General features: G+C 42.5%; 1 protein-coding gene across 1 annotated transcript; it reads left to right on the forward strand.

Annotated features, from left to right (window-relative positions):
- Positions 1–23,934, forward strand: IRX6 (iroquois homeobox 6). The gene is made up of 7 exons (XM_089540661.1): positions 1–119; positions 3,728–3,979; positions 7,453–7,568; positions 9,071–9,378; positions 10,339–10,965; positions 21,829–21,940; positions 23,195–23,934. The coding sequence occupies exons 1-6, from the start codon at positions 75–77 to the stop codon at positions 21,933–21,935; spliced, it is 1,455 nt and encodes a 484-aa protein (XP_089396787.1). The 5' UTR covers positions 1–74; the 3' UTR covers positions 21,936–21,940; positions 23,195–23,934.
- The last annotated feature ends 451 nt before the right edge of the window (positions 23,935–24,385 follow it).

Below are 24,385 nucleotides of genomic sequence, written 5' to 3' on the forward strand. Positions count from 1 at the left end.
CTCTCTCCCTCAAGCACCCCCCTTCTCCAATAATAATAATAAATCCCTGCAAAACAAACCGCTGGCAAGCAAGGATGTCTTTTTCGCAGCTTGGGTACCCTTACAGCACATCTTCTCAGGTAAGTGGAGAGACATTCATCACTTCTTCTTCTTTCCTTTTTCTTTCTTTTAATGGGAAGGCTTGGGTTTTGGGGTGGGGTGGGGTGGAGTTGGGGGGGTCAGTTTCAAGGTGGGAGCCCTCTCCTTGAAAAGGAATAAATATATATCTTTATTTTTGTCCTGTCTTGCTTGACAGTCGGCGCACTTTTACGCACGGTTTGAAGGAGTGCGCCTTTCAGGGAATGGGTTTTTGCGGGTCTGGGTTGTGGAGCCTGGGGTTGTACTCCCTGTTTACTCAAGAGTAAGACTCCCCCCCCCCTCTCTCCAATGGCATTGACGCCCAAGGAAGCATGCAGAAGGACTGTGAGCCTGATGTTTTGATTCACACGCCTATTCTTGGCTGCAAATTCACGTGTTGGGATTGCAAAAAAGAGATCCTGACGTTCCTCCTTTTCTGCAAATCTGCTTTTGCTTTCCAAAATTAAAAATCTCTTTAGAGGGTTTTCTTGCTGGGAGATTACAAGATTGGTGTATTTTAGGAGTTTTTGCTTGGATGGATGAGGTTTTTTTTGGTTTGTTTGCTTGTTTGCTTTCCTCTCTCCTTTCCTTGAACTTGAAAATCAAACTTTGGACGCATCAGCTCTTGTAGCGATCCGAAGGCATTTGCACTTGCAAAGTAGACCTATTTATAGTACCATGTGCTGGAGACCCTACTAGGCACACTTTACTTGGGGGTAAATCCCGGTTTGCAATGGGGCTGAACTCTTGAGTAAATAGTCTCAGTCCAACATGAAATGGGCAGCTTCTGGGGGTTCTCTCTGCTTGATCCCAGTTTAACCCACTATGAATCCTCTTTCGCCCTATTTATTGGTTCCCTTTCCTCCTCTGTGGGCAAGAGTTGGAGAGATTCCCCGAAAAGACAGTAAATGCCATCTAATATTTACTATCTTATATAGCGCGGCAGACTGCAAAGCTGCCCCTGGTTTGGCTGCTGAAACCCGGATCCATAATTTATTTCCTGCTGGGAGTCTTTCTGTGCACCTGAGTTCATGCAGCAGCCCACCTTCTCTCTTCCTTGTGGAAGTTACTTTCTCCTTTGCTCTTTTGGTTCTTTGGAAAGGGGGAAAATATTCTGCGTGGGTTGATTTTAATTGCATCCTTCCTAAACCGCCTACTTGCTCTCCTTTCCCACACTCATCCGCCCCAACGCTTTTAGGGATGCCACAAGAAAGCTAGATCCCCAAGAATGATCTGTCAAAACTAGACCCCCTCCCAAGAATGATCTGGTAAAACTAGATCCCCAAGAAGGATCTGGCAAAAGTAGACCACCACCATCCCCTCAAAAATGATCTGCCAAAACTAGACCTCCAAGAGTCCCATGGAGTTGGGGCACCTAAATTATTGATCAGGAAGGTCTTAAAAGGATCAAGCACTAGGAAATATTTGACATGCAACTGAGGAAGTAGACCAAGCCTAGGGGCCAGTTTAGGCTGCAGATTCTTGGGCACAGTTAGCCTGCAAGGCGCTACAAGTTCCCTTTGCATGGGAAATATTAAGCCAGTCCTCCCAGGAAGAAAGGAGGTGGCCTGTGTGATCTATCCTAGGTAGGCTTACTTGGGAGTAAGTGACACCAGATACTGGGAAGGCATCTCTGAGATCCTAGTCTTCACATTTCAGGTTTCTTCAGTGAGGATGGATGGATGGGATGTCCTTTGCACATAGGCAAAAGTAATAACAACAAACGTTGAGCTTTCCACACCTTAAAAAAGGTTGGGGGCCCTGTCCACCTGATAGTTGGTAGAAGAGGTGATGTCTGTTAAATTTGCAAAGATGGCATTCCCCCCCCCCCTTCTTCTTCTACTATTTCTTCTTCCATTCAGAGAGATCAGGAGGGTGCGATCTGGTTTTTGTGTGTGTTCTCTTGGAGGTTTCATTTTGTCATGCCTTGCAAAAACAACAACAACCCTTTCCCCAGCCTTTCACCAGCCTTCTTTCTCTCCTTTTCTTTGACTGTTCTGTTCCATCCATTTTGCTAGAATGGCTATTTCATTTCCTTGCCTAGAAGACCATGCCAGATATAATGCCCATCTCCATCCTTGGTCAACTGGTTCTTCACCAAGCCTAGGAGAAAAAATGTCCTGGTCTTCCTCCTCCTACCTTCCTCTTTACCAATAGTTATCAATTTAACTATGCCCAAATGAAATGCAGTTTAATATCCCTTGAAATGTGGTGTAGTGATTTGAACTTTGCACTATGACTCTTGGCCATGAAAACCCACTGGGTAGACCTTAGATGAGTCACACTCTCTCAGCCTCAAAGGATGGCAAATCCCTTCAGAAGAAATCTTGCCAAGGAAACCCCACAATAGGTTCACCTTAGGGTCACCATAAGTTGGAAACGACTTGAAGGCACACAGCAAACAACAATCTGCCCCCTATTTTATATGCCAGAGTGGGCAACTGAGCTAGTTCAAAGGCCACTTGTATGACTGGTACCCTTTGGGCATAGTCAAATGACAGCAACATTCTCTGGATCTCAAAAATATTATTTCATTTTATGTGTATGGTAAAGAGAACATACAGGCCTAGCAACCTACTGGGGCAAATTATTCCACCCAGAGGCTTCCAAGAGCAGCAATCCATCCTCATGTTGGGGGCCCAGAAACAGGTGGGTATAGAGATTTTGAAGAGGACCTCCAAAAGCAGCTTCGGAGGGCCAGATTTTATAAATAAATAAATAAATAAATAATAAAACTTTTATTTATATCCTGCTTTTCTGTTACAAGACAATCAAAGCGGCTCACTTTGCCCACTTTGCAATCCAGCTACTAACTTAGCACACTTCTTTTTCTCCCAGAGGCTGCACCTGCACTGCAGAAATAGCCCACTTTTTGACACTTCCTTAACTGCCATGGCACAAGGCTATGGAATCCTGGGAATTGTTGCTTTGTGAGATCTTTAGCTTTCTCTGTCAGAGAGCTTTGGTGCCACAATAAACTCCAGATCCTAGGATTCCATAGCAGGAAGCCATGGCTGTTAAAGCAGTGTGAAAGTGGATTATTTCTGCAGTGTGAACCCAGCCTCTCCTCACTCTTCTTCTTCTTCTTCTTCTTCTTCTTCTTCTTCTTCTTCTTCTTCTTCTTCTTCTTCTCTCTCTCTCTCTCTCCTTCCTTCCTGCCTTCCTTCCTTCTCCTTCCTTCTATCTTTATTTTTCTCTCTTCCTTCCTCTCGCTTCTTTCCTTTCCTTCTTTATTTTTCTCTTTCCTCTCTCTCTTTCTTTCTCTGTCCCTTCCTTCCTTTCTCTCTCTCTCTCTTTCCTTCCTTTATTTCATTCCTTCTCTCTCTTTCTTCCTTTCCTTATTCCTCTATCTTTCTATCTTCCTTCTCTCTCTCTCTTCCTTCCTTCCTTTTCCCTCCCTCCCTCCCTCCCTCCCTCCCTCCCTCCCTCCTTCTTTCCTTTTCTCTGCTTTCCTTCCTTCCTTCCTTTTCTCTCTCTCTCTCTCTCTCTCTCCTTCCTTCCTTCCTTCCTTCCTTCCTTCCTTCCTTCCTTCCTTCCTTCCCCTCCCTCTCTCTCCTTTTCTTTTTCCTTGCTTCCTTTTTGCTAACCCTTTCCCCTTCTGCCCTTCCAGTTCTTCGTCTCGGCCAGCTCCAGCGCCACTTGTTGCGACTCGGTCCCGCGCTCGGCCTCCGATGCCTCCTCCTCCTCCTCTTCCTCGGGCTCCTCTTCGCAGGCGGCTCCCTTCTGCTGCCCTTCCTACGAGAACCGCCTGCTGGGGATGTACGGGGGCCCTTACGCAGCTGCCGCCGCCGCCGCCAGCCAAGGCTACGCCAACTACCTTCCTTACGGCGCCGCAGAGCCCTCCGCTCTCTATACCACCCTGGTGAGTGAATGGGACCCCCGGCAGACCCCTGCCAAAGCCCCATGGCAAGGCCCAAGCCAGTCAGAGTGGCCCTCTCTTGAGCATCCTGTAATTGGAAGAGACCCCCAAAGATCACCTAGTCCAATAGGAAGGGACAACCAAAGCAGCCCCTGGTCAAAGACCTCCAAAGAAGGTCTTGTTATCAGGAGGTTCTTCTTTACATTCAGGTGGAACCTCTTAGTCTCTGGAGCAGCTGAAAATAAGTTTGCTCCAGCCTCAACATGACATCCTTCCAGATATTCAAAGGGGAGACTATCATATCATTGGTAAAAAAAAAAACAAACAACAACCCAAGGGTCATCCAGTCCAACAGGAAGACGCAACCAAAGCACCCCAATAGCTCAATAGCTTCTGGTCAAAGACCTCCAAAGAAGGAGATCTCCATCACTCCTATTGTCAGCAAGTTCTTAATATTTAGGTGGAAGCTTTTTTCCTGTAGCTTGAATCCATGGCTCCATGCCTTAGTCTCTGGAGCAGCAGAAAACAAGCTTCAACATGACATCCCTTCAGATACTCAAAGAGGGGATATCATATAATTGGAAGAGACCCCCCCCCCAAAGGTCACTCAATCCAAGAGGAAGACACAATCAAAGCACCCCCAATAACTCCTCCAAAGTAGACTCCACCACTCCTGTTGTCTGGAGGTTCTTCTTAACTTTTAGGTCCATCTCTCTAGAGCAGCAGAAAACAAGCTTGCTCCAGCCTCAACATGACATCTTTTCAGCTATTTAAAGAGGGGGGCGGAATCATATCATTGAATCCAACTAGAACCCCAGAGTTGGAAGAGACCCCAAAGGTCATCCAGTGCAACAGGAAGACACGACCAGAGCAGCCCCGACAGCCTCTGGCGAAAGACCCCCAAAGAAGAAGATGCCACCACTCCTACTGAATAGCTCTTACTGCCAGGAAGTTCTTCCTAATATTTAAGTGGAACCTCCTTTCTTGCAGGTTGAATCCATGGCTCCATGCCTTAGTCTCTGGAGCAGCAGAAAACAAGCTTGCTCCAACCTCAACAATCCCTTGAGATATTCAAAGGGGGGGGGGGTATCATTTCATTGAATACTAGAATCCTAGAGTTAGAAGAAATCCCGAAAGGTCATCCAATCCAAACCCCTGCTGCCATGCAGGAAGATCCAGTCAAAGCACCCCCCCCCCCCAATAGCCTCTGTTGAAAAACCTCCAAAGAAGGAGACTCCACCATACCACCAATCCCCACCTTCCTGAATACTATACCAACATCCTAGTCATGTCTACTCAGAAGTAAGCCCTACTAAACTGTATAGGAATAAGGTCTAGAGAAGGGAGTATAAAAAGATTTCAGACTCAACAATGCATGACTCAGTAGCCTCTCCTCTCTACTCCTGTTCTGCAAAGAATTTTGCCAATCAATATTTTTTTCTTTAAAAGAAAAATAATAATGAAAAAGGTAGGAGTGGGGAGTCTATTCTCTGCCACGAAGCAGTTTATAACCTATATTGCATGACTGGGAATGGTGGGGAAAAGAAGGAAGGAAGGCTATAATGAAAGGAGTAAACATCAGGATAGCAGTATTGTATAGTATCTGCTGCTGCTGTTGTTGTGTGCCTTACTCTAAGCAGGGATTTGAACCTAGGTCTCCCAGTGTCCTGGTCCAACACTCAAACCATGCTGCCTCTCTCTTCAACCCAAGCAAACATCTATGTTCATATGTTTATGTGTATGTGTTTATGTGTGTGTGTGTGTGTGTTTATATATGTGTGTGTATGTATATATATATATATGAGTGTGTGTGTGTATATATACGTGTGTGTATGTGTATATGAGTGTGTGTGTTTTATATAGATTGTGTGTATGCATATAATGAGTGTGTGTGTATATATATATATATATATATATGAGTGTGTGTGTATGAGTGTGTGTGTTTTATATAGATGTGTGCATGTGTGCTGCATATATATATGAGTGTGTGTATGTGTGTGTGTGTGTATATATATATATATATATATATATATGATTATGTGTTTTATATAGGTGTGTATGTGTGCATGCATATATATATATATATATATATATATGCATGAGTTGTGTTTTATATAGATATGTGTGTGTATGGATATAAATATGAGACTGTGTGTGTGTGTATATATATATATGATAGATAGATAGATAGATAGATAGATAGATAGATAGATAGATAGTGTGTGTGTATGCATGTTTATATGTTTCTGTCTATATCTGAATCTATGTCTGCTCTGAAGCAAATAAACTTTACTTTTTAGGAAGTGTATTTAGGTGCTCACCTTTACACCCTGCAGATGTGTAAAGTCTCATAAAAAGCAAAAATCCCAACTGACCTCCAAATGTGTGGATGTCTGTTCATCTGCTCAAGGCATAGTGTGTGGGGTGGGGATCCTTTTCTCCCATAACAATCCCCAGAATCCTCCAGCCCACATTATGCTGTGATGCCAAAAAAAGAGGAACTTTTGCCCAAGTTTTCCTGAGGTCCCTGTGAATTCACCTGGAATTTACTCAGGGAGGTATGGGGCCATAAGTGGTGTTAGACTAGGAATCTGGAGATCAGGGTTTGGTGGACTTGGTCAAGTCACACTCTCTCAGCCTCAAAAGGAGGTACAGTCCAAACCCCCTCTGAACATATCTTGCCAAGAAAACCCAGTGGCAGGATTGTTTTAGGGTCACCATAACAACTGGAAGGCACACAACAACAACAACAACAACAACAACAACAACAACAACATGACTGTTCCTCCTGCCCCCAACACAAACACAGTAAACCTGCAGAAGGCACATAACACATACACAGAGAAGTGTGCATAGGATTGTGTTTGTAGCCATAGCCCTATTTACTTATCTGGGAGTCCATTTAGTTGTTAGTCCTGATTGGGGACTCCAATGTCAAAGGGGGGAAAAAGGAGTTTGGCATAGTGCTGCATCTACACTGTAGGATGAATGCAGTTTGACACCGCTTTAACTGCCACAGTGCAATGCTATAGAATTCTGGGCTTTATCAATTTAGCCTTCTCTGCCAGAAATTATAGCACCATGGTAGTTAATGCCATGTCAACCTGGATCAATTCTGCAGTGCAGATGCAGCCAAAGGGAGAGAAAGCAAAGTTTGGAGAAATAAAATGAATGCAATTTAACACCTTTTGAATTGCCAGGGTGCAAGACTATGGAATTCTGGGTTTCCTCCTTTTGTGAGCTGTCCAGAGCGCTCTGGGGATCCAACAAAAGTGCAAATCCCATAGGATGGAGTCCTAGCAGTTAAAGCAGTCTCAATCTGGATGAATCCTGCAGTGTGGCAGCAAGTCAGGGCTGTGTGTTGGGAGGGTAGAATGGCATTGTGGCGGGGAACAGAGGAGGCAGATGAGAGGCTTTCTCTTTGTAAATCTGGAAGGGGAAAAAGAACCAAAAAGTCTTTTGAATCTCTTTTACAGAACTCCCAGTACGAGATCAAGGAGGGCTCTTCTGCTTTGCATGCGGGGATTGCGCAGCCCACAGCAGCTGCTTACTACACCTATGAGCCCACCTTTGGGCAATACCAGTATGACAGGTAACAGCTCTTTTGAGCCTTTCCGACTTGTGGCATTTCCTCCATGTGCATGCGCAGACACGTGTCATGCTTTCACTTCATTACACTCAAAGAAGAGGAGTGGATAGGGAAGAGTCCTCCCCAGTTGAGGTCCTTTATTGCCTCTGCCTGCTGCAAAGGGGTGCAGTTTCCATTCTAGGTGCTGCATCCACATTGCAGAAATGATGCAGTTTGGTACCACTTTAATTTCCATGGATCAATGGCTTATTGCCACAGCTGCAAAGGAGTGGAGTTATCATTCTAAGTGCTGGATCCACTTTGCAGAAATGATGCCATTTGGTACTGCTTTAACTGCCATGGTTCAATGAATTATTTCCACACTTGCGAAGGAGTGGAGCTGTCATTCTAGGTGTTGCATCCACACCACAGAAATGATGCAGTTTGGTACCACTTTAATTGCCATGGTTCAAGGCCTTGTTTCCACAGTTACTAAGAGTGAAACTACAATTCCAGGGCTCCATCTGCATTGCAGAAATTATGCCGCTTGGTATCGCTTTAACTTCCATGACTCAGTGGATTATTTTCACAGTTGCAAAGGAAGGCAGCTTCCATCTAGGGATGCATCTCCATCTGCATTGCAGAAATGATGTAGTTTGGTACTGCTTTAACTGCCATGGCTCACTGGTTTATTTCCACACTTGCAAAAGAGTGGGGTTGTCATTCTAGGTGCTGCATCCGCACCGTAGAAATGATGCCATTTGGTACCACTTTAATTGCTATGGCTCAAGGGCTTGTTTCCACAGTTGCAAAGAGTGACATGACCATTCTAGGAGTGCATCGGCACTGCAGAAATGCAGTTTATCTCTGCTTTAATGGCCATGGCTCAATGGCTTATTTCCACAGTTGCAAAGGATGGTAGCATCCAGCCTAAGGCTGCATCTGCATTGCAGAAATGATGCAAAGAACCTCCATTTCAAAAACAATAAATGCATTTTTGGGGTGATTTTTTGTCCCCAAACCATGCAGGAACTCCTTCCCATGCCTCCTTCCCCCACCTCCAAAAATACCCCAGAAGTAGGTTCTGTCCCCAAATACCACCATTTTCCTCTGCAGTCCTTCTCAAAATAGTGACAGAAAGTAACACACCTTCACTTCCTGCCACCATTTTGAGAGGGACTGCAGAGAAGCAGAGAAGAAGAGGTCTTTGGGCTTGCTCTGGAGGGATCTGAGAGGGGAAATCGGCCATTGCCCATTCCCTAAAGTTGCCCATGTCTGATGTTGAGGATTGCAGTCTTAGCTCAGAAATGGTCTTACAAGACAGTAAACCTGACTGATCATAGTATGGCTTAACTCTGATTAAGGAAAGGACCACGCTGCACTTATGGGCTTAATGCCTTTTTTGATCTGGGAGCAGCTTCCGTGTTATACAGAATTCTTGTTTATTCTAAAAACTGAAAATTAAACAGGTATACAGCTTGCCTGGCAAAGTGGGTTATTCCAATTTAGTGGTATCTCTCCACCAGGTATGGAACGGTGGATTTCAGCAGCTCAGCCAGACGCAAGAATGCCACCCGAGAGACCACCAGCACTCTGAAGACATGGCTGTATGAACACCGGAAGAACCCCTACCCGACCAAAGGGGAGAAGATCATGCTGGCCATCATCACCAAGATGACCCTCACTCAGGTCTCCACTTGGTTTGCCAATGCCCGGCGGCGACTCAAGAAGGAGAACAAGATGACCTGGTCTCCCAAAAATAAAGCAGGAGAAGAGAGGAGAGAGGATAGTAGAAGGAATGGAGAAGACTGTGGCAGTGAAACTGAAGACAAAGGTATGAGTGGGAAGTAATGAGATCAATGTTATTTTATTTTTCCTTCCCTCAACAATAGAAAACAGTGGTCACAGGAGCCCAGCTGAATTAGCTCAAAGGTCCTCCTAGTCTTGCGTTCTGTACCCCACTTGATGGGTATCTAGATCTCTCCAGGGATCCCACAAACAAGCATGGAAAACAGCAGTACCCAATGGCATGCCATGGCTTGCATCTTATTGGTTACTCCTATAGATATTTTTCTTTTTCTTTACACAGAAAACAGTATTTCCTGCAAAAGGAAACAGCATATCCTGTATGTAATATTTCTGATTAGAAATATGCTATCTGTGAATTTTGTGTAGAATAAATACTGAACTGCAAATAGCCTTCAAAAACTGTGTGGTTTTCGAAGACTTTATATCACAGCAGGCAAAATTGCAGAAATTACTTCTTACAGAATTAAGGAAGAATTGCATCTTCTTCCACTGGGACAATAAATAAAGATGGGTGTTTTTATGTGAATCTGCCCATACTCCAACCATCTTATCACAGATCAGATCTCCCATGAAACCTTGTCTATTTTACCTGCAACTGCCAGTAAACTAAGGTAGAATACATCTTAATAAAGGTGTTCTCCTCTTTACCATTATGACTCCCACTATTTAAAAGAGGGGTGATAATGGAATCCTAACACATATGGCATATTGTGAGAGTAATGTGCTTATTTAGCATATTTATCTTGCATCTCTCATCTAGCATAGAATTTAGTTGACATATCATGGCTGGAAAAAACAGAAAATCAATACATTATTACCAGTACTCCTTTTTAATAGTAGTACTTGCTACTAGTAGTACTGTTTCTATTCTGCACTAATCACATAAAACCCCAAAGATACTTGCACAAGGCCTGCTTGCAATGAACTTACCTTCCTTCTTGTTTATACTCAATCTGTCCCTTCTGGGTTTTATTCTGAAATACAGATCCTAAAAGCTGCAAAGAAGAAAAGGAGTTACGACTGAGTGATCTAGAGGATATGGAAGAAGAGGTTCCAGAGATCAAGGCAGTCTCTGAGCTAAAGCATCCACAGCAAGAAGCCCTCCTCATCAGCAGCAACACCTTGGCTGAGTCTCAGAAAACCAGCTGCAACTTGACCCCATCTGGCCATTTCCATGCCTTTCCCTGTGCCAAGGTGGACTCTACGGTTACAGGGGATTTTCTTGGCCATAAGGGAGCCGCCTTGGTGGGCAGCCTTGGAAGTCAAGTCCAACCTTACGAAGCTCCAGAAAAACCCAGGATCTGGTCATTAGCCCATACTGCAGGGGCCAACGTCATTGTGGGACCCACCAGCAATTCTGCCCAAAGGACAGAAAGCCCTGACTGTTTGGTGCTCAGGGGAAGGCTACCTGGGGCCGGTGGACAGTGCAGCGAGGGGAGGCCACTAGGAGGCCTTGTGAGGACTCAGCCCATCCATGACAAAGCCTTGGAAGAGTTGGCACAGCCAGCCAAGATCTTTAAGAATTCAACTTTCAACCTGCAGTCCATCTCGCTAAACTATGCTTCATACCCCATGCTGGGGGAGACCTGTCAATATGCAACCGGAGCTGAAGGTAGCTACCCTTCTGCAAATTGCCCTGTCTTTCCTTACCCAAAAGTAGAGCTGTGTTTGTTAAAAGGAAGTTCACTTGGTTTGCAAAACTCCATCATTGCCATCAACTTTCTGCCCCCAAACTTTCTCCCTTAGAAGGAAACCCAGTTAACCTCTTCTGTGAATTCTGAAACATGAATGAGGACAATATATTTCAACAGATCTTTGGCCATTAGGTAGATTCACACAACTATTTTGAGGTGGCCAAGTGACTCAGAAGTTTCCTTCAACTTCTTTATATACTAAGAGTGAATCAACTGCATTTGCAGTGGTTCACTACCAAGATGGTGGCTGGCTAACACCACCCACCCACCCACTCACCACACACATACACACACAACTGTTTTGAGGTGTGGATTAGTCCAAGTGATGGAAAATATAACATGTCAGAATAGTCAGGCAAGTGATCAATATCATCAGAAAGTTGATACATGAAACACAGAAACAAAAATGTAACCCTAGCATGAAATTCTGGTGACCTGGCCACTTCACAATGGCTACATGTGAATCCACACCTTCCAGCTATCTCCATTAATCCTCTTTCATCCAATTTTCATCTACTTTTAAAATGTCCCAGTCTCTCTTTCCTCCCCTTCTTCCCCCCTTTGTCCTCAACTTCCTTCAATTGTTGCAAATTGAGTTCAAAATGTCAACATTGTTTGAACTCAGATAAACCATCAGATGGGAGAAGAGGAGAGAATAGAAGAGGGACAGACTCTTACCCATCCCAGTAGGTTCATGAAAAAGTAAACTGCTGAAGCTTCTCTTTTAGCTTGCATGTTCTTCCTCATTAATATCTTTCTTCGTCTTGATCACACCTCAGTGTTGTTTGGCCAGATTTGTTCTGAATTTCATTTGTGACATGTCAGAAAGTATGGTGAATCCATATGTTTCCCAGATAATTTTCAGGATGCAGTGAACTGTGATGAGCTTGAGGTATGACAGAGCATGTAGAAACTGTGATGATATTACAGGGGAAAGCCATTGTGAGACATTATATGTATGGGGGAGGAAGAATTAAACATGAGGCCTAACAGCACTATCTTCAGTCAGGTGTCAGCTGTCATGCATTCTGTGTTACTCACTAGTGAAGATATGTTCATGTTCCCAGAATTGTGTTCCCACTGATCCAGTCTACAGGTTTATTGTGTGTGTATTGGGGGAGAGGAGGAACAGACTTTTGTTGTTGTTGTTAGCTACTCTCGAGCCAATCTCAATCCATGGCAACCATGTGGATGAGACATCTCCAAGACTCCCTGTCCTAGGTTGCCTTTAAAACCTGAAGGGTACTTTTCAGAAAATTGTTATTATATTGCAAATATTCCAGGAAACAATCAGGGAGAGCCAGAAGTCAAGAAAGTCGGAAAATTTTATTAGCCGTCTGGCTTCAGAGAAATACTTTCCTAAAAATCCAGAACAACAAATGATCTACCTCTTTTATAGATATTCAAACAAAGAACTTCCAAGATATACATTGATTGGTGCATAGAATTTAAACATGGACACATTTTGTTCATTCATTGGTAACAGAAATGTATACATTTCGAAACCCATGTGGATGCCCATCTATCCCCCTTCTCAGAACTGTTTTCACTTACTGTCCCAGCATGGCATTCCAGCATTCGTTATTTTAGATAATTGCAGACATCTATCTAGACACCAATTTGGACCATAAACAAGCCTGAGATGTCATGAAAAAATCATGAAAAGATGTCTCTGACCTATTTGGTTATCTGTCATAAGAACAGTCCTTTCTCCTTATTTCATATTCAAACATTCTAAATAGCATTCTAGCTATTTAACATATTGGCTATTTTTTATTTTATTAATTTTGTTAATTTTTGTTCTCCATATCCTCCATCATCATCATCATTATTATTATTATTATTATTATTATTATTATTATTATTGCACTGTAGGTCTTGCTGATCAGTGTTTGGCCACCAGCATTAAACATGTGGGTAGCCAATCCAGTGCTTTATAGCTTAAACTGATGCATGTGTGATGGAACCTTTTTTCCGTCTAAGGGACTCCTCATTACTGAAGTTGGGAAGTCACATGCCAGTCACAGCCAGGGCCAAAACCCAAAGTGGGTAGTCCTATAGGCCCGGAACGGATGGGCCTTTGTGGCGCCCTCATCACATGCAAGGTTTGCCTGATGGGCGGAGCGCCCACACACCTGGCAACCCTCACACGTCATGGAGGCACCACAGTTGTGGCGCACCCACCAGATGACGTTGCAGCTGCACCACTTCCAAACGGGGCAGCACAGCTGTGACATCATTGTGCCATCTCTGGTGCTTTGTGACATTGCAGCAGCGCCACAAAAAGGAGATGCTTCCAGGCGCTCCTTTTTTGCTCTGCAGCAGCGCTGCACAATTTGGTTGCTGTGGTGCTCCTGTGGAGCAAAAAAAGGCGCCAAGGAGGCGCCTCTTTTTGGTGCTCTGTACCGCACCATAGTTTGTTTTCAGTTAAATACCCACAACCAACCAAAAAAATATATAGTTTTTTTGTGGGTTTTTCAGGCTATGTGGCCATGTTCTAGAAGAGTTTATTCCTGACATTTCGCCAGCATCTGTGGCTGGCATCTTCAGAGAATGAAGATGCCATTCTCTGAAGATGCCAGCCACAGATGCTGGCAAAACGTCAGGAATTCTTCTAGAACATGGCCACATAGTCCGAAAAACCCACAGATAACTATGGATGCCAACCATGAAAGCCTTCAACCTCATAATATATATACAACTCACATGAATCTTTTAGTCTTAAAGCTGCCACTAGTTCCCCCAAATTCTTTGCTGTTGTGGAACGGATTCACTTGAGTGCCCCTTTGAAACCGACTTAAGCCAAACTTTTCCAATTGTGGTTTTCCTGGATTTATGAACAGGAGAAACCATATTAAATTACATCCCCCTGGGCATCATTTCCATCAGGTAGAGGTTGGTCTGGAGGTGGGCCAGCGTACTTCTTCACATGTATTTATTAAATGACAGAACTAGAACATCTGAATAGGACTAGAGTGGTCAATCTTTGCTTTCTTTATTTTGTCTCTCTCTCACACACATGCATTAAAAAAATGGATGATAGCAAAACATTTCTTTCCCCCAGGTGAGATTGGGAGATGGTAGGGTTTTTATACATTTTCTGATGTTTTCTTCATGCTTTGCGACTTTTTTTTGAAGGAGGAAGCAGTTTAAAAGAAGGATCCTTGTGATCTTCATTTCTTCCAAATTCATTTCAGCTCCAAATTTGGTATTGGGACCCACAGAGGCTGAAATCCTATGTATAATACCTAAGTTATATTGGACAGAGGTGAACATAATTCTGAGTAATCATGTATGAGATTGTGTTAGAATTCCAGCTTTTGCAGAAATATGAGGGTCTTAGATCAAAGTAACTATTGCCCTAAGGTCAAGGCAAACTCTGAAAGAAGTTCCCTTCCTTTCCTTTAATTTTAACAAGCATTATTTATTTTATTGTCCCCTCTTTGTTAAATATTATTATGGCATTAAAATGTGTCAAGGTCTAGAGAAGGTATGTTTTGTATGCAAGGGACAATGACATTTACCATTTTGCCTTGTTTTGTTAGAAGACAAGATTCCTTTTATTACCCTTTGATTTTACCGTTTGATTTTACATCTTCTTTTGATGTTGCTTTAGCACCAGGGTTGTTTTGTTTTTTTAGTTGTTATATTTATATTCTGAAAATGAAAACAGACAAACAAAAACCAGGAGAACATGCAACTGCAAGGATGCTATGTAGTGATCTTTCATTATTAAAATGCCTGGCATAGCAATATTTTCAAGCCTACTTCTGGGGGACATTAAAAAATAAAGAGCAGTGAATAAATAAAGGTATGCAAATATCACAAAGTGCAAAGTTGTTCAAATAATGGTACTGAATGATAGAGAAAAATCTATCGGCGGCAACGTCTGATGAAACTATCTCCAAAACAACTTACTAGCAGATACATGTATGTGTGCAAGTGTGTGTGTGTAATAGAGAATGAGAATGAGAGAAGAGGAGGTTACGAATGATACGTTATGAATTATATGGCTTGAAGGTGTTGCTGATATTCTGGTTGTCAGTACTATTGACCAACTCCATTCCTGAATGCAACCAACATATTGCAGCAACAGCTCTAATAGACAAAATAAAACTGATAACTTTCCTTATATGTGTGTGTTTGTGCTTGTGTGTGTATGTGAGAGAGTATTATATATCATTAAATGTATGTACACAGACACACAGAGAATCTTGCAGGAAGGTGTATTAGAGACATTTCATCAGACATTTCTGCAGATGCTTCTCTTTGGATAGGTTTCTGCAGTCTCCATTGCAATGCACATTGTACCATTGCTCTTCGTCTTTCTTTGCCTGCTGACAAAGGCCTCAAAATATTAATAGACTGAAACATGTCGGGCATTTGAATAATAAAACATCACTGAGTAGGGATGGAAATAATAGTTGAAAGACTGTCAAGAAAGTTTGATGAGAAGAATCCTGGGAGGATGAGAATCTTAGAGGTTCAGGACTAATTCAGTACAAAATCCACACTTGGTTGTTGGTTTTTGGTTGTTGGTTGTTTGAGAAAACAACTTTTTCTGTGAAGGAAGTAAAATTTCTACACAGAAGTGTTATTTCTTGCCCAAGGGGGAAAAAGTTTCCTATGCAGAAAGTGCTGTAATTGAGTACTTATCATGCACAAAATTCACGTGTAGGTGAATTGCATAGGAAACAGCACTTTCTTTGCAGGATTATTATTATTATTATTATTATTATTATTATTATTGCACAGGAAACAACATATTTTCTGTGGAATGTGATATTTCTCTGCAGAAATATTATTTTCTGCCAAGAAAATGCTGTTTTCTATGCAAAGCAACCGTGTGTGAATTTTTCACAGAATAGGTCTGAAATTGCAAAAAGGCTATGAAAACAGCATGGTTTTGAAAGACTTTCTTGCAGTGGGAAGAAAATTACTAAAATCCCACACTGCTTCCATTGAGAAGAAACTTAGAGAACAATTACATCCCTCTTTTATGAGTGCTTTTATATCCTGCCTTCCATTCAAGGAATTTAGAGTCAGTTTATACGCTCCTCTTGTCCATTTTTATTCTCACAAGCTTTTCAGAGAGCTTGAGCTGAGAGATAGCGACTGGCCTAAGATCATCCTACAAAACATCTTGGCTTAATTGAGATGATAACTAAAAAAATTCCCACACCTTACTCCAGTACTCTTACCATGAGCCTCAGTTTTTATGTTGTTTCAAATGGCATATGACTTTTTTTTTCAAGGTAGAGGAACTATTTTGGATGTGTCTACACCATAGAAACAATGTTGTTTGACACCACTTTAAGTGCTGTAGCTCCATCCCATGAAATCTTGGGATATGTGGCTTTACAAGGTCTTTAGCCTTCTTTGCCAAAGAGTGCTGGTGCCTAAACAAACTACAACTCCCAGGATTCTATAGGATAGAGGTATGGCAATTAAAGTGGTATCAAACTGTGTTATTTCTACAGTGTAGATACACCCAATGGCAAGGTGAATGCAATTGTTCATCCTCTTATAAGCACTGGCTGATATCTTGTGTGGATGATCTTGATTTGGGAATGTAGCCAGATCATTTCCTTTGACCATCAAGTGTTTCTTCCATCCAGATGTGACTAGAGTGGTGTAGTATCATGTCATAGTAAAATGACTCTTAAGGTGCCATGACAATATATTGTGTGTTAAAAGGCAATCTTAGGAGTGGCAGGTCCATGCTCCAGTGTGCAGTGAGTCCATGCCAAGTTTTCATCCAGGGATTAAAAGAGTTCTCCATTGAATCCTATTACGGGAGCAAGGCGGGATATAAATCCTTGAAATACATAAATAAAAATAAAACTCTCCATGGTGTTGAAACCTAACTAGGTTCCACATCCTGGGCAGCTCCATTAAAGCTAGATAATAACTGGGATTGATTTACTGCTCTGCTAATCTGGGAGCTATCAGTTGTCCCAATATTACCTGTGCAAGAGTAAGTGAGAGAGAAAGAAAGAAAGAAAGAAAGAAAGAAAGAAAGAAAGAAAGAAAGGAAAGAACTAACTTAGTAGAAGGTGTACATAAAGACATTAACCAGGGCTGCATTATATATTTATTTATGACATAGATAGCCCTCGTTTCTTTCAATAAATTCAAGCTCCCATACATGGTTTAGTGGTAGTTGGCCATTTCCATACCAACGTGGAGTAAATCAACTCTGAGTTTTAGTTGAAACATAGGCAGGTTACAGACCGCCATTAGGGACATCCTGAGGACGTCCCAGTTTGAAAAAGGGGTGTCTCTTCTAGATGCCCCTACTCCTATTACGGACTTAGTCCGTAACAAATGGCGGCGCCCTGTTCATACGGGCGCTGCCATATTGACGTAGCGGATGCTGTGCATCCGTACGTTGCGCCCCGGAAGTGATGCCACGAGTGCGCGACTAGCACCTCGCGACGTCTTTTCCAGGGCCCAGGAAGGAGTGCGATTTCCACGCTCCTTCCTCAGAGCGTCCGGGACCCATGCGGTTTGGCCGCTGCGGCTCCCGGATGCTGCAAGCAGCGGCGGCAGGAGACCGCCACAATTCGGCGGTCTGTAACGTGCCAAAGAAACTATCTAAGGTGCTGAAATTACTGGGGAAAGATACAAAGTTCAATATTTTGGACCATGCTTTTAAAGTTGTACTAAAGCCCAGAGAAGATTCATCACTCCCTAGACAGGGAAGCTGCTGCAACCTGGTCTTCCTCCGCATTGCTTTGTCACGACAACCTTGTGAGGTCGACAAGGCTGTGCTAAACAATTAGATCAATATCACTTAGTGAGTTTCATGCCTAGGTGGGGATGTCAAGCCCCATCTCCCCAGTCTTAACCAGGGATGTCTATACACTGGAGCTTGGGCCCTGCCCCACTGCATTTTTACCTCTTTCAGGGGGCTGCAGGACATGCAGTTGCCATTTTGGGCAGCCATTGTGTGCATTGCCTCTGCATGATTCCCATCCCTGCTCTAAAAATTACATTGCACCTCACTGACTCTCATGTCGCCAAATGAATGACACTTCATAATACCCCCCAAATCCCTCCTCCACCAACAATAAATAGGATAATTGATAATTTCAATGTATTTATTGGTAGATGGCAACTTTCGATGACCTAGAAGAAGCCCCTTTTAACCAGAGAGACTTACTTATAAGTAGATGCATTTCGAGTTGAGCTGTAAGGCAGATAAAGATCAAATGGGACTCCTTCTAGCTCTCCTAATTCCCATATTCTGTAATGCTATAATATTTCCTTAGCCTTTACTTTTTTTCTTGCAACAACAACAACAAAATCACCAAGGAGGAAAAGATGGAATAGGTTCACATAGCTTGCGAAAAACCTTTTGGACTCCAACTCCCCAAATCCCCCAGCTATTGGGACTTGTAGTTCAGAAAGGAACTTTCCCAAGCCATGACTCACAGCTTTTTTGGCTGGTTGCACAAGGAACTCTCCACCCAGAATCACCATTAGTTTCAGTGGAAGAATTATACATGGGTTTGGAATTATCCCACTGAATGTTAAACCCATGTTTAATTCTCCCACTAAAATTACTAGGAATTGAAAAGGGCTTAGCTTTAGCTGGATCATGCCTTGAATTTCTGCTTCCCTTTGGAGAAGAATACAGCAGGAATATAGGCAAGAGGCAAATCTTATCTGAACAAATTTTCCCAAAAGTTGGCTTGAAGACACATAACTCTTTTTCTCTCTCTAATGTGTGTGTGTTCAGATTCACATACACACATGCATGCATAATATGACAGATATACATAGATTATTTCAAAGCATCAAACAAGACGTCAGACAAATAGATTCCAGATCCCAGAAGAATGTGGTTAATTGCTTAACAGTATATATTTATTAGAGTGACTAACAAAACAGTAATGTTTTTAATGACATTGCAGCTTCCTTTTTCTTAAGCTGCTTTGAAGAAAAGAAAACAATTTCCCCCCTCGAGTAGGAACTGAAGCACATGGCAATAATATTCTTTCTTTCTTTCTTTCTTTCTTTCTTTCTTTTTGTCATTAGTTTTAATAAAGATAGTGAAAGAGATAATAAACACATGGACGGTCCTGCTGTAGGTCCATGCAAGCTATATAACATTTGGCTGACACAGTTTATGATATTTGAACACCCATAATCCCTTACTGTTATCTATAATAATAATAATAATAGGTTTTATTTATATACCGCCCAATCACTGGGAATCCAAGCGGTTTACAATAGAGGGGATAACAGACAGTTCCCTGCCCACAGGCTTACAATCTAAAAGACACGACACAAAAGGAGAAGGGAATGGTGAGGGAGGGAGGGAGGGAATCAGGTCCAGCATTCTTCTCTCCCTCTGAGGCCTGGACCAAGGCAGATGGACCGGAGGGAGGGCTCTTCTTCTTCAGGCTAGTTGGATGTAAGTAATGGGAGTTAGATGTACACCTAATAAGGTTCTTAGGCTAGGTTAGAAATAATTTTGTTGTTGTTCTTTTGCAACAAACAGCATTCTGAGGCTACTAAATAGACTTCATCCTTGAGTTCTTTTCTTTCTGGGTTGTCTTTCGAAGGGCAAAGAGAAAGAGCTCAATCATGAGAGCTGTCAACCTGCAATTCTGAGTTCTAATTTCTCCTTTCCCAGACATGCTGTTCTTTTCTGCCATTGGCACTCTGTTGTTAGAATGGGGCCAAAGGTATGCTAAGGGGTGTTTCAGGAGCAGCTTCAGATCAGATATGGACAAAGTCTGGCCTTCTAGATGTTGCTGGATTGCAACTACCAGCATGTCTCACCTTTTGACTGTACAGATCAGGGCTGCTGGGAGTTGCATTTCTTTAAAAAAATTAAAAACCTCAGGAGGGTCATTTTGTCCATCTGAGACAGATGGCTATCCCTGCTATAAGAATCTAGTCCAAATCATTGGAGGAAGCTGCATCCTGGTGATAAAGAAGAAAGTTCAGAGGACCACGCAGAGGCAAGATGCCCAGTTTTTATTTTTGAGACAGATAGTCATTCCCTGCATCAGTGCCTCTAAAAACCTGGAATGATCTCATCACATCCCATGTAGAGTAGTCATCATGGCTGGTTGCTCCCATGGCAGTGGAATTGGGAAACCAGTTTCACGTTTGAGCTAAAGGAACTATCCAAGGTGCTGGATTAAACTCTGGAGAAAATTCACTGTCCCACTGACATGGAAGCCACCACCTGCCATTGCATTGCAGAAGCATTCACTACCACCACTGCTATAGAAGCAGGTTCAAAGAAGCCACGGTGCACAAATGGATGAGTTGGATCCAATGATGTCCTGTATGGAGTTTCCCATATGGCAAGGTTGGACAGCTCCTTCAGCCTTCAGATATATTTGGGCAGAGAGTCATTCCATACTAGTTGGGATGAAAGGAAAGGGACCGGGCAAAAATTCTACCATACATTAGCTTCCTTTTTTGCTGCCAGTAAGGAAACCTTTGGAAAAGCATTTCAGCTTTTTACAATGGGAGGAAAGAAAGGTACTGAGAGACCATCAAATGATGGTGTGATTGTCAGGGATGATGGGAGTTGTAGCTCTTCACCTCTGGCTCGAACTCACCACCTTGTTACGCACCGGCGCTGACCAGTTTTGGCCAGTGATTAAAGCTTTGCTCTAAAGCAGCAGAGTTACAGAGAATAGGCTGAAGACCCTGACAAACTCTCCAAGCCTTCTCACTCTTGCTTCCACAGAAGTCTTCACACTTCTTCAGGATCCAGCTGGCTCTTGTATCTTCACCCAAGACACCAGACAACTCAGTAGTCTTATATAAAAGATCTACTTTATTCTACTATATACAGCTCCAAAACTATCCAACACAACTCCAATACTCCTCTTTACTAACCACTACTACCCACTACTACTACCCACAAAATACAGTGGGATTCATAGCAATTATTATAGCCCTTGGAAAACACCACCCACTCTTGTCAGTTTCCACCCAGTGGGCGTGTACATCCATTTTCATTGGTTCTCTTGGTTCAACCCACAATTAATGATTCCATCATCTCACCTTGTCCACTTAACAATTCTCAGGTGTGTTCAATTATCCACTTTGCATTTCTGTCCTTGGCATTTAGGACTTGCTAATTACATTACCTTTTACACCTGTGTGGCTTCTAATTGCTTTTGCTGAGTCATCCTGACTCTCACATACATGTTTTATTTCAGTCACTGTATATCCCATGTTGCTTTTTCCTTAACAGTGATGAGGATGGGAAAAGAGAGCAGACCATGCTTGGCTCCAGGACTTCAGGTTTCCCACTCTAGACTTATAGAAAGAACAGCTCTCCTGAGAGAAGGAGGGAGTTGATGGTCACCAACTGCCTGTTACCCATCCAAAATTTGAACTAGAGGTGGTATATTTTTGGATAGGAGTGGGAAAGGGTGATCATTGCCTCCCCATTTCCATTAATTTTTGTGCTGAAGGATGCTTCATTGAGGAAAGAACTGGACCAAAGAACATCCATGTACACAGATTGATGGCTTCTATGTCAATTAGTCCAAACATCAAAGGGATCATCCAAGGAGTCGAACCCATATGCATAGGCTATTATTTTGAACTTAGGATTGTTCCTATAAAGTTTAGGCCAAACTCTAGAGTGGTTTCATGGCTTCACTGAGAGGGAACCATCAGCCTCCATTATTTAGTCTTTTTTCTATCAAATGCTAAGACGGCTTGAGAAAAAGATTCCTGTAGACGAAACATAACCCCTTAAACCATTTTTGTGTGTTCATTTGTCTTTGCTGCAACAGGGTTTGGGAGAGGGCTGAGAGCCTCTCAAGATCATATGAATGAAGTTTGTCTCAGTCAGCATAAAGAGAAATTGAGGACGGCGTTCAGGCCGGTGCTGAAGAGGTGAGAAAGGTGAGTCCTTGAAAATCTACACAAAAATCTCCAACTCCCATCATTCCTGATGAGATCCAATCCCCTACAGGATGGGGATGATGGGAGTCGCAGTCCCTAAATATCTGGAGGGATAGTGACAAAAACATGGACATAGGGAATAGAGAGAAACTGTTTTGAGGGGGTGGGACCACCTCAATAACCATTCATGATGCTGCATACTGCATGTGCTACCAGATGTGTATGTACACAGGTACACATACAGGTTGAATCTCCCTTATCTGGAGTTCTGATATCCTCCAAAATCCCAAACTGTCCATATGGGTGGCTGAGATAGTGACACCTTTGCTTTCTGATGGTTCAGTGTGCACACATTTTGTTTCATGCAAAAATTTGTTTAAAATGTTATGTATACAATTACCTTCAGGCTACGCGAATATGAAACATAAATTATTTTCATGTTTAGACTTGGGTTCCGTTTCCAGGATATCTCATCATATTCATACACACACACACACACACACACACACACACACACACTCACTCCAAAATCCCCCAAAATCTGAAATCCAAAACATGTTTGGTCCCAGCACTTAGATAAGTTGCATGCAAATGGCACTACTTGCACAAATTTGTTCTGCTATTCTGCATGTGACAAACATGTCCAAACATTTTCACTGGGCAGGAGGTGCAATCCTATGTCCCTTTGGCATGGTGTAAATATCCACATGGGGATCCGCCCTACTCTGAGATATATGTCCTCCCACCAACTTACTGAAATCCATGAACCTGTTCCACATGGCCATTCCATGCTTTGTGGCAAGCGGACATGCTCAGGGCCTGGGTTTGTCTCAAAACCAGATGCAAAATGAACACAGTTGTGCTGATAACCTTGGAGGCTCCCAACAGATCTCAGAAATTTTGTGTTTGGTTGTGGCCATGTAGCCAGGTGCTTCTCCAAGCCTGGCTACTATCTGCAAAGCAATTAAGATCATGCAGGAGTTTTTCTGTAAATTAGAGGCAATGACTTCAGACACTTGATAAAAATGAAGGGAACACCAACTCCTGCAGTGCCTGAGAAAAGACATCCTCATGCATAAGAGAAATTGATGTTTGTAGATGTCGCTAACAGAACTCCAGCCTGAAGGGGAATTTAGATATACACGCATCGCCATATGGCTTCCAGTTTTATGTAGTTAGTTTCAATTGAACATTTAGAGGCTGTTGTTCATATAGAGATGTCAGTGGTTTGATAATCTCCTTTTCCCTTCTCAGGGTAATCAGGTCTGGTGTGTTGGTGGAACTTCTCAAGAAGGTTTGGAGCTTGCAAGCTTTTAGAAGAAAGCATTCACCATTCTCAATGTGAATCCTCTCTTTCTTGCTGTATATTTCCTCTGTCTCCACATCCTTCAAAGCATGCATTGCAGCTGCAGCTTCCCCTGTTGGTGAAAGAGAAGGGGTCATCTTATATATACATAACTTTCAATGGATACCATTGCAAACCCAGCTGGAAAGCAGTTGGAGGGACTACTCCATGAAACAAACACCTCCCAGTTTGGGCACTAAACTAACTGAACTGTCAGTTTTTAGTCGGGGTGCTTCAACAAATCCATCCTGAACCTCTAGGAGGCTGTGTCTTCTGTTGTAGACCTGATGTCCCTTGTAAAATGCAAACTGTCTGTGTGGTTATTGAAAGGATAGTATTTTTTGTTGTTGTTATCCTTTTAAAAATTCATTCACCTTTTTCTTCCCTACCCTCAAAATTTAATGCGGGATATGGAGGGTCATTTTCCCCATCCCACCCAACTCTTTCAAATCCTTTCAACAACAACAACAGGGACAAACCAACAACCCCACACCTCTTTTTCTTTTCTTTCTTAGTCTTTTCTCTTTTTTTAAATATGAGGTGTTTGTCAGCCATGTTGCCCCATACTTTGAAGGAGATTCATTTGTTGTGGAAAATGCAGGTCTGTTTATTTTCTGTCCTTGTACAAAGATATCATGGAAAGTATTTTTAAAAGTCTCTAATTAAAAATCAAAAATGAATGTTGTCAAACAAAAGTGTGAGCTTTTGGACAGGAGTGTGTGTGTGTGTGTGTGTGTGTGTGTGTGTGTAAAGAGAGCAAGTGAGAACGAGTTGTTTTGTTGCATGTCTCCCAGAATCCCTCAGCCAGCATTATCTTACCTTACTGGCAGCTGCACACTTTCCAGCCTTACTCCATGTTTATGGATCTTATCACAACACTCCTGGCAAATTAGGCTGAGTTAGACTGGCTGGACTAAAGTTATCCAGTGCATTGACTGGCTGAACAGAGAGTTGGATTTCCATTTCACTGATCCTAGTCCAATAATCAACTTTAATAGTTAATAAAATTTATTCGATCATTGACCAGTATAAAAACAAAATCACAGTCCGATAATCAAAAGCTGACTTTCCCATTCTAGTACCCTCCAGATTGCTTTGGA

The sequence above is a fragment of the Sceloporus occidentalis genome, unplaced genomic scaffold (assembly GCF_023333645.1).
Source record: "Sceloporus occidentalis isolate IW3139 unplaced genomic scaffold, rSceOcc1.0.p SCAF_10, whole genome shotgun sequence".
In the NCBI taxonomy this organism is placed as follows: Eukaryota; Metazoa; Chordata; class Lepidosauria; order Squamata; family Phrynosomatidae; genus Sceloporus; species Sceloporus occidentalis.

Coding starts and splice junctions, on each gene's coding strand:
- IRX6 (XM_089540661.1), top strand. CDS start 75: ATGTCTTTTTCGCAGCTTGGGTACCCTTACAGCACATCTTCTCAG. Junction 3,980..7,452: donor CCGCTCTCTATACCACCCTG/GTGAGTGAATGG, acceptor TCTCTTTTACAG/AACTCCCAGTACGAGATCAA. Junction 9,379..10,338: donor CAGTGAAACTGAAGACAAAG/GTATGAGTGGGA, acceptor TCTGAAATACAG/ATCCTAAAAGCTGCAAAGAA.